Source organism: Bison bison, unplaced genomic scaffold (genome assembly GCF_000754665.1).
Source record: "Bison bison bison isolate TAMUID 2011002044 unplaced genomic scaffold, Bison_UMD1.0 scf7180017864272, whole genome shotgun sequence".
Lineage (NCBI taxonomy): Eukaryota > Metazoa > Chordata > Mammalia > Artiodactyla > Bovidae > Bison > Bison bison.
Window position 1 is genome coordinate 828,045 of NW_011494844.1, and position 10,815 is coordinate 838,859.

The window sequence follows — 10,815 nt, forward strand, 5'->3', positions numbered from 1 at the left end:
AAGGGACTCTCAAGAGTCTTCTCCAACACCACAGTTCAAAAGCATCAATTCTTCAGCGCTCAGCCTTCTTCACAGTCCAACTCTCACATCTGTACATGACCACAGGAAAAACCATAGCCTTGACTAGACAAACTTTATTGGCAAAGTAATGTCTCTGCTTTTTAATATGCTGTCTAGGTTGGTCATAACTTTCCTTCCAAGGGGTAAGCGTCTTTTAATTTCATGGCTGCAGTCACCATCTGTAGTGATTTTGGAGCCCAGAAAAATAAAGTCTGACACTGTTTCCACTGCTTCCCCATCTATTTCCCATGAAGTGATGGGACCGGATGCCATGAACTTAGTTTTCTGAATGTTGAGCTTTAAGCCAACTTTTTCACTCTCCACTTTCACCTTCATCAAGAGGCTTTTTAGTTCCTCTTCACTTTCTGCCATAAGGGTGGTGTCATCTGCATATCTGAGGTTGCATCAGGGTCTTTCAAACGAGTCAGTTCTTCGCATCAGGTGGCCAAAATATTGGAGCTTCAGCATCAGTCCTTCCAATGAATCAGGACTGATTGCCTTCAGGATGGACTGGTTGGATCTCCTTGCAGTCCAAGGGACTCTCAAGAGTCTTTCCAACACCACAGTTCAAAAGCATCAATTCTTCAGTGCTCAGCTTTCTTTATAGTCCAACTCTCAGATCCATACATGACTATTGGAAAACCATAGTTTTGACTAGACAGAACTTTATTGGCAAAGTAATGTCTCTGCTTTTTAATATGCTATCTAGGTTGGTCATTACTTTCCTTCCAAGGAGCAAGTGTCTTAATTTCATGGCTGCAGTCACCATCTGCAGTGATTTTGGAGCCCCCCAAAATAAAAGTCTGCCACTGTTTCCACTGTTTCCCCATCTATTTGCCATGAGGTGATGGGACTGGATGCCATGATCTTAGCTTTCTGAATGGTGAGTTTTAAGCCAACTTTTTCACTCTCCTCTTTCACTTTCATCAAGAGGCTCTTTAATTCTTCTTCACTTTCTGCCATAAGGGTGGTGTCATCTGTGTATCTGAGGTTATTGATGTTTCTCCCAGTAATCTTGATTCCAGCTGTGCTTCCTCCAGCCCAGCGTTTCTCATGATGTACGCTGCATGTAAGTTAAATAAGTAGAGTGATAATATACAGCCTTGACGTACTCTTTTTTCTGTTTGGAACCAGTCTGCTGTTCCATGTCCAGTTCTAACTGTTGCTTCCTGACCTGCATACAGATTTCTCAAGAGGCAGGTCAGGTGGTCTGGCATTCCCATTTGTTGAAGAATTTTCCACAGTTTGTTGTGATCCACACAGTCAAAGGCTTTTTGGCATAGTCAATAAAGCAGAAGTAGATGTTTTTCTGGAACTCTCTTGCTTTTTTGATGATCCAGCGGATGTTAGCCATTTGATCTCTGGTTCCTCTGCCTTTTTTAAATCCAGCTTGAACATCTGGAAGTTCATGGTTCATGTACTGTTGAACTCTAGCTTGTTGAATTTTGAGCATTATTCTACTAGCATGTGAGATGAGTCCAATTGTGCAGTAGTTTGAACATTGCCTTTCTTTGGGATTGGCATGAAAACTGACCTTTTCCGGTCCTGTAGCCACTGCTGAGTTTTTCCAAATTTGCTCGCAGACTGAGTGCAGCACTTTCACTGCACCATCTTTTAGGATTTGAAATAGCTCAACTGGAATTCCATCACCTCCACTAGCTTTCTTCATAGTGATGCTTCCTAAGGCCCACTTGACTTACATTGCAAGATGTTTGGATCTAGGTGAGTGATCAAATCATCATGGTTATCTGGGTTGTGAAAATTTTTTTTGTATAGTTCTTTGGTGTATTCTTGCCACCTCTTCTTAATATCTTCTGCTTCTGTTAGGTCCATACCATTTCTGTCCTTTATTGTGCTCACCTTTGCATGAAATGTTCCCTTGGTATCTCTGATTTTCTTGAAGAGATAGCTAGTCTTTCTCATTCTATTGTTTTCCTCTGTTTCTTTTCACTGATCACTGAGAAAGTCTTTCTTATCTCTCCTTGCTATTCTTTAGAACTCTGCATTCAAATGGGTATATGTTTCCTTTTCTCCCTTACTTTTGGCTTCTCTTCCTCTCAAAGCTATTTGTAAGGCCTCCTCAGACAGCCATTTTGCTTTTTTGCATTTCTTTTTCTTGGGGGTGGTCTTGATCCTTGCCTCCTGTACAAAGTCACCAACCTCTGTCCATAGTTCTTCAGGCACTCTGTCATATATAATCCCTTAAATCTATTTCTCACTTCTACTGTATAATTGTAAGGGATTTGATTTAGGTCATACCTGAATGGTCTCATGGTTTTTCCCTACTTTCTTCAATTTAAGTCTGAATTTGACAATAAGCAGTTCATGATTTGAGCCACAGTCAATCCCAGTCTTGTTTTTGCTGAGTGTATAGAGCTTCTCCATCTTTGGCTGCAAAGAATATAATCAATCTGATTTAGGTGTTGACCATCTGGTGATGTCCATGTGTAGAGTCTTCTCTTGTATTGTTGGAAGAGGGTGTTTGCTATGACCGGTGCATTCTCTTGGAAAAACTCTATTAGCCTTTTCCCTGCTTCATTCTGTATTCCAAGGACAAATTTGCCTGTTACTCCAGGTGTTTCTTGACCTGGTACTTTTGCATTCCAGTCCCCTATAATGAAAAGGACATCTTTTTTGGGTGTTACTTCTAGAAGGTCTTGTAGGTCTTCATTGAACTATTCAACTTCAGCCTCTTCAGCATTACTGGTCAGGGCATAGACTTGTATTACTGTGATATTGTATGGTTTGCCTTGGAAATGATCAGAGATCAGTCTGTTATTTTTGAGATTGCATCCAAGTACTGCATTTCAGAGTCTTTTATGAATTGCTATTTCCTTCTCTATGGGATCTTCCCAGATCAGGGATCAAACCCACATTTCCTGCATTAGCAGGCAGATCAGAGAAGGCAATGGCAACCCACTCCAATACTCTTGCCTGGCAAATCCCATGGACGGAGGGCCCTGGTGGGCTGCAGTCCATGGGGACGCTAGGAGTTGAACATGACTGAGTGACTTCACTTTATTTTTTTCACTTTCATGCATTGGAGAAGGAAATGGCAAGCCACTCCAGTGTTCTTGCCTGGAGAATCCCAGGGACAGGGGAGCCTAGTGGGCTGCCGTCTATGGGGTCTCACAGAGCCAGACACGATTGAAGCGACTTAGCAGCAGCAGCAGCAGGCAGATTCTTTACCTTGGAAACACCAGGGAAGCCTGCACTGTGGGTAAGCAGGTCTAAACTTCATAGGGCTGGCTGTCAGAAAGGGCGGAGCACAGGTAAGGAAGCTGAGTCTGCAGTACAGTTTCTTCTCTCTTTTGGATCAGGTTCAGTGCTGCTTTAAAAGCCATTCAAGTGATTTAATCAGGCTCACACCAGTTATCCAGGATAATCAGCTTGTTTAAAATTAAGTGTTTAGGATTATATCTAAACATGTAGCTTCTCAGCAGTACCTAGATTAGTGTTGGTTTAACTAACTGAGGATGGATGCCCAGTCACGCTGACTCCTCATCAAAGCTATCACAGCTGATTCATATCTCTTCATTCCTCTGGACATTGTTATCTTTCAAGTTATATCCTTCATTTTCTGTTCTCTTCTGTCAGTTAACACACGGTTGTCCTGTATTTTATGTATATGTATGTGTGTATGAGTATATATGTATTTTAAATTATATAAGACTACAGTTTTATTGTTTCACAGTTGGTATTCTCTTAGACTTATTTGTTTAGGTACTGTTTTTGTTTTTCTTTCATTACAAACCTTATACCTGAGATAGTTTTCCTTTTTCTAAAGTACATATTTCATTTTCCCTTAATGTGAATCTATAAAGCAAATTCTCTCACATTCTATTAATTGAAATCTTGAACCTTAAAAAAATTGTTCCTTTATGTCGAATTCTAAGTAGACAATTATTGCTTTATGCACATAGAAGTGATAAGTTAACAACTTCTGGTTTCCATTACTTTTGCTGAAAAGTCAGCTTTAAGTACTTACCATTCTGGTCCTTGATCACTATAGTATATCTTTATTAGAAACAAAAAGTATATAATACCTTCTCCCTTACTCTTATGCTAACATTTAGCCATATTATTAAATATTCCCCAAAACACAATTTTCAAAAACCATAAAATATTTCCTCAGTGAATGTACCACAATATGACAATATTCACATTAACATATCTTATTTTTTCCACTATGAAAATGTTGGAATAAGCATCTTGTACATAAGAATCTTAGAAAAACTTTCATTATTGCTTTAGGATCTTTTTTCTGTTTGAAATTCTTTAATTTACATGAGCATTTTTAAGATTCTTTATCAAATTGCTTTAGTCATCTATACCTCTAATTTTATTTAATATATTTATAACATTTCTTTTTCTACAAAATCAGGTGTCATTCCCTTTACATTTTTGTCATTGAAATTTGTCCAAAAACATCACTTACACTTAGTTGTGATGTCTTTGATTTTAGTAATGGTTATGTTATCAGCCATTCTTAAGAAAATGTTCTATCATCCTCCTGTATTTTTCTTTTGGTTGTGTCAGTGCTTTTGTTATTGCAAGAAGTGCTTTTGTGTGACAAATACTTTTGCAGATAATTTTCCTTTGAATTTTGTATAGATTAAATCTTCATAAATAGAATTTTAATTAAAAACATTCTAATATGTGTATACTTTTTACAATTTATTTCCTGAATTCATGAGTTTCCTAATGACAGTTTTCTGAGAAAACTAGGGATTTGATTTTATTCCTTTTTATCTTCAGTGGTTTCTAATTGCTAGAGTGCCGGAGTGGGTTTCAATTTGAGATTGTCAATCACATTTACACATACACTTGACCGCTCCAGCCCCAAGGTTACTGAGGTTCAAGAGATTATATAGAATAGGTGGTAGAGCAGACTGTACAAGATCTTGATGAAGATTTCAGACACCTAGATATGTCATCTCTTTGAATACATATTCAATAACTTCCTTACTAGAGTGACAACACTTTGTCTCCAAATCCATTGTTGTTTCTTCAAACCTTAGAATAGTGCCTAATATTTCCTGAATTTGAGAAAGAATGTGCTGTGCTGTGCTTAATCTCTCAGTTGTGTCCAACTCTGTGACCCCATGGACTGTAGCCCATTAGGCTCCTCTGTCCATGGGGACTCTCCAGATAAGACTATGGAGTGGGTTGCTATGCCCTCCTCCAGGGGATCATCCCAACCCAGGAACTGAACCCAGGTCTCCCACATTGCAGCGAATTCTTTACCGTCTGAGTCACCAGTGAAGCCCAAGAATACTGGAGTGGGTAGCCTATTCTTTCTCCAAGGGGATCTTCCCAACCCAGGAATTGAACCAGGTTCTCCTGAATTGCAGGTGGATTCTTTAGCAGCTGAACTACCAGGGAAGCCCTTAGAAAAGAGCAGAATTATAGAATTCAGTGTATCACTTAAAAATAATATAGTAAAGTGTAACTATTTATCTTGAAAGTTATTCTTACAAATCTATATAGACTTAATTTTTTAAGGTAAAAAATATATATTAAGACTTACATTGGATGGACCTGTATAGGTTTTCTTTAAAGCAAAAATAACCTGAAAATACTGCATTTTTCATTGTATTTAAACACCTTTTTTTTTTTTGTAGACTGCAAAGAACCCCCTCCCAGAAAAGAAACAGAAATCCTGTCAGGTTCTTGGACTGAACAAACATATCAAGAGGGCACTCAGGCTACATATAAATGCCGCCCTGGATACAGAACTCTGGGGAGTATTGTAATGATGTGCAGGGGTGGAAAATGGGTGTCTCTTCATCCATCGAGGATATGTCGGAGTAAGTAATTCCTACTTTTGTGAAACCTGTGAAAAGTTGTGAAAAAACTATTTAATTAATAAATATTTAATAAATGCTATTATGGCAATACTGGCTGAATTCTATTGCTAGTGTCATTTAAATACAAAGCAATATATCCTCATCATTCTTAAAAAAGGGGTTGTCATCTTCCAAAATTAAAAAAAAAGCATACAGATAACTTTGGCATTTTTCACTTTTCTATATTTTCAATTCTGTACTCTAAAACAATATCAGATATCCCTCTTCTTGAACTCCTTTGTAAATTGTTCCTCGCTGTGCTACATGCTAACATCATATTCTTTTTCTTTTTCATTTTAGAAAAGCCCTGTGCACACCCTGGAGACACTCCATTTGGTTCTTTCCATCTTGCGGAAGGAACTCAGTTTGAATATGGTGCAAAGGTTGTTTATACGTGTGATGAGGGGTATGTCATCAACAAAAAGAGCAGTTTATAATTCAGATCTTTCATACTGGAAAGAGTAAATAGAAACTGACCTTATTTATGTGTTTAAGGTTATTATATTTTTCTATCAGCATTTTTATAAGTAACATACAAGTAATCTGAAAATGTAAACTATAATGAAAATGATTATATTTGGATAATATGATCATCTCTTCAACATTGAAAAATTAAAATAAATTATAATTACTCTGGTAGAGTATAGTTACAGGAGAGTGGGAAAGTTGTACACATTTAAACAAAAATTCTCTGCAATGAGTCCTCACTGCATCCTATTATGTGCAGAATCAGAATTCCATATCTCAGGGGCAGTGGGAATGGTAACAAAATTAGAGAATGTGGATCTATTTTGATAAAACTTTATACAATTTATGAGAAATCAGACTAACTGAACACTGAAATAATAACTATCATTCTTTAAGTTTCCACAATCCGTAAATTACGCTGATCACGCAGACCAAAAATGCTGCTATGCTCAGAAGAGTAACTTTGTGCCTTCTAAGCACCTGCTGGATTCCCACAACTCAGCTATTCTTAACCCTGTGTTGTGACTTCCTCAGTGCTTTCTTTCTTGTGACTCCCAGCACCTTGTTTTGAAGAAAGTTTTATATATAGGAAAACTGGATCATTGTACTTTTATACTACATAAATATACACAGGGTGGAGAAATTAACTTGTGGAATTGCTTATTCCACAAAGTGGAATCATTATTCACTCCCCATTTATTTCTTGATTTGAGGCAGTAGAATATTTTAGAGCTTAGGCTTTGAAGTAAGCCCGTATTCCAAAACGCTACCACTTAATAACTATACGTATTTTTAGAAAATAGCTCTTTACTCCAATTTCCTCACTTAAAAAAGCAGAAACATAACAAGCGCATCACAGACTTGGTGGGAGAAATAAGTACGGCAGGCTATGAGCAAGCAGGGCGGCTTCTCAGGTCTCCTCAGTGGGGAACGCGGGGCCGGGGCGGGGGCGGTGGGGGGTGGATTCCCGCGGGCGGGGCAGCGCCGGGCTCAGGTTCCAGAGCGCAGTGGGCAGCGCGGCATCAGCACAGGGTCCCAGGCTGAGGCGCCCGGGCGGCCATTTTGAGCTGCGAACGCCGTCTGAAGGGCTGGGTCTGTGGCTTCGGTATGCGGGACCTTGTGAGCCTGGTAAAGGAAACTTAGCGCGGAGGGGAAATAAGGTTAGATTTATTCCCCAGCTTCTATTCTCATTCCCCAGAAATTTGAATTTCCGGGGTTAGCCGGTGGCAATAGGAGGATTTGTGTAGAATTTCGCAGAACTCCGGAGAGAGGTTTGGGCGAATGACTGGGTCCCTGGTGGAAAATAGTTAGCAGGAAATGTTCCTCTGTTATTAGGCGGAGCCAATAAAGGAGCCAGAGAAGAACATTTGACAACCAATTATCTTGTTCCTTCGTGTGACAGGGGCACAGAGTAAAAGTTTTAGTTCAAGTTCCCGTGACTTTCATTTACTCTACTGAAACGATTTCTTCCCTTAGAGAATTAGGAACAAATCAGCCCCAATCCAAGAAGGCAAAGTATTTTTTTGAAGGAGAGAGTTTTTTTACTTGTCCAACTAGCAGGACAACTCTCATTCAGGGTCAAAGGAAATGTTTGTTCAGGTACAATTCCTCAGAAGTTTAAAAGAGGCCTTTCCCCCCCCCCCCTCCAAATTCTCTAGCTTGTGGTTATCAAAATGCCTTTCCTTATTTATTTTTTGAGTAAAAAAATTTTTTTTTTGCTTCCAATTGTCAAATGTAATAAATTTGAGAAGGATTCTTTAAAAAAAAACAAAAAAAAAAACTTTGTATTTTGTATGGAGAAGGAAATGGCAATCCGCTCCAGTATTCTTGCCTGGAGAATCCCATGGACAGGGCAGCCTGGTGGGCTGCCCTCCATGGGGTTGCAAAGAGCCAGACACGACTGAAGCGACTTACCATGCATGCATGCATTGGAGAAGGAAATGGCAACCCACTCCAGTATTCTTGCCTGGAGAATCCCAGGGACAGAGGAGCCTGGTGGGGTGCTGTCTATGGGGTAGTACAGATTCGGACATGACTGACGCGACTTAGCAGCAGCAGCAGCAGTATTTTGTATTGGAATATAGCCATTAACAATGTTGTGATAGTTTCAAGTGCACAGCAAAGGAACTCAGCCATACACATACATGTATCCATTCTCCCCAAACTCCCCTCCCATTCAGGCTGCCACATGACATTGAGCATAGTTCCCTGTGCAAGTACAGCATCTTTGGTTTGAAGCTCAGGCTTGATGAGTTAGTATAATTTCACACTGAATGACTTATGTAAACGGGCTTGACTTGGTGACCATACTCTGGAAAGCATCGCCAGGAGATGGGCTTGACTTGGTGACCATACTCTGGAAAGCATCGCCAGGAGATGGGAGATGGAGACAAGTGCTGACAATAAGCCACACCAAACTATTATTTATAGCGCTGTCCTTGATAATGTAAAAAAAAAAAAAAAGCACAAAGTGTCCAGAAAATATCACAATCGTGGAGGGTAGGACTATGGATAGAAATATGGAAAAAGAGTGGACTGGGGTAACATTCAGTGAACTGTTGTTTACTGCTTTTATCATGATCTCCTGTTTTTATCTTTGGTTTTCGTGATAGTTCATGGAGCTTATTACATTGTTAAGTGTACCTCATTAACTGACTCAACTGGAAAAATAAAAGTGCATGAAACAGTAATGAGTTTGTGTCACGAACCAAGAATTTTGATAATGCAAGTCCATGCACCTGAAGGCTTAATTAAGAGCCTTTCCTGAGGAGGGAGGGAAGCATGTGCTCCTATTAATAGTTTTCCTCTAGAGTTTCTGGATATTTGAAATGGTATCAAACTTAAAACTGCACATAAACACACATCAGCTCACAATTCTGTTAATTTTGATTTTTAGGTATCAGATGGTGGGTGAGATGAATTTCCGTGAATGTGACACAAATGGATGGACCAATGATATTCCCATATGTGAAGGTAGATGTAGAACTAATTTACAAGTATATTAAAGCATATATTTAAAATATGAATCTTTGGGGGAAATGTCTTATATTAAATATTCTTAAAGTCTATAATTAAATATTTCTTACTCAAATTATTTTTGTGGATTCTACTATAGTACAGAGTTGGATCTAATCTTTTATTGCTATGTTGTTAAGTGTTTCAATAACCAAATATAAATACAGGTTCGTCTAATTTAATAGTCCAAGTATTACAGACTAGAAAAAAAAAATCTAAGTTTTGTTTTTCCTTTTGGATTCTAACCACTGGGAATAACACACATATCACATTAAAATGAAGATGAGAGTTTCAGCTTTATTAATGAAGGAGTACACAGCCAAATAACCACCCCAATGCAAGGATCTCAGTTAAAAGCTTAACTGGAGAACATAGTTTAAACGTCTCCTTCCTCCTGCCTGACACAGGGAGTTTTCCTATGGTTTTAGTTTACTGAAAAGAGCCAGAAACTAAGGAAGAGCTCTGCCCTTTCTTACTGATCCATAAAGCAAACAGAATGGAAAATTTGCACATCCTGTTCACTGATTTTAAACCACTGATTACAGTCTGTAGTCATCATGAAAATAAGAGTCCCTTTGCTGTCCACCTGAAACTATCACAACATTGTTAATTGACTGTACTCCAATATAAAATAGAAAGAATAATCTGTTGTCATCATGAAAATAGCTTTTCCTAGTTGAATGGTGATGAGTAAGTAGAGAGGAAAAAGAAGAGGTAAATGCAAGACAGAGAGAGTGGAAGGGAGGAAAGAGAGAAAAAGAGGCAGAGGAAGAAGGAAAGAAAAACAGTGATCACTCAAAATTCCCGTTTTCTGAAAAAGAGTGGGAGATCGTTCATCAACAGAAATGAGAGGAAGGGGATAAATGTTCTAGGGAACATCCATATTGGAATAATCTGGAGTGCTTCTTAAAAACTGAAATTTTTGGATCATAAAGATCGACTGAATCAGTGTTCCTTGGGTGATAGGGCAGGGAGCTAGCCACAGAGTTTCCATTTAACAAGCATCCTGGGAGACTCTATTCTAAAATAAAGGTTGACTATCTTAAACCTAAGGGATACTGGAAAATAATAAGGAAAATAAAAAAAGTACTCTAGTTATTTTGATATAGAAGAAGAAAAATTAAAGACTATTTATTTATTGAAGTACATATATTCAGAAAGTTTGCTTTTACACCTTTTAGGAATACAGCTTTGTATTATTGTGAGACTTAAACGGAAATTTTTTATTTATCTCCAACTTTATATTTCTCAATTATGTAAGAAATATGAATGAAATGAATGAACTGAAATGTATCAGTTCAATTCAGTTCAGCCGCTCAGTTGTGTCTGATTCTGCAACCCCATGGACTGCAGCACGTCAGGCCTCCCTGTCCATCACCAGCTCCTGGAGTTTACTCAAACTCATCTCCACTGAGTCAGTGAT

The 10,815-nt window shown here is 38.5% G+C and overlaps 1 protein-coding gene across 1 annotated transcript in view; it reads left to right on the forward strand.

Moving 5' to 3' along the window:
• LOC104995044 (complement factor H-like) overlaps positions 1 to 10,815 on the forward strand; it is a gene marked incomplete at its 3' end in the record, with an annotated part of 30,649 nt that overhangs the window by 10,896 nt on the left and 8,938 nt on the right. The window contains exons 2-4 of the mRNA XM_010848764.1: positions 5,685 to 5,870; positions 6,210 to 6,315; positions 9,274 to 9,350. Coding sequence (XP_010847066.1) covers positions 5,685 to 5,870; positions 6,210 to 6,315; positions 9,274 to 9,350 — 369 coding nt within the window. The remainder of the gene's footprint in view (positions 1 to 5,684; positions 5,871 to 6,209; positions 6,316 to 9,273; positions 9,351 to 10,815) is intronic.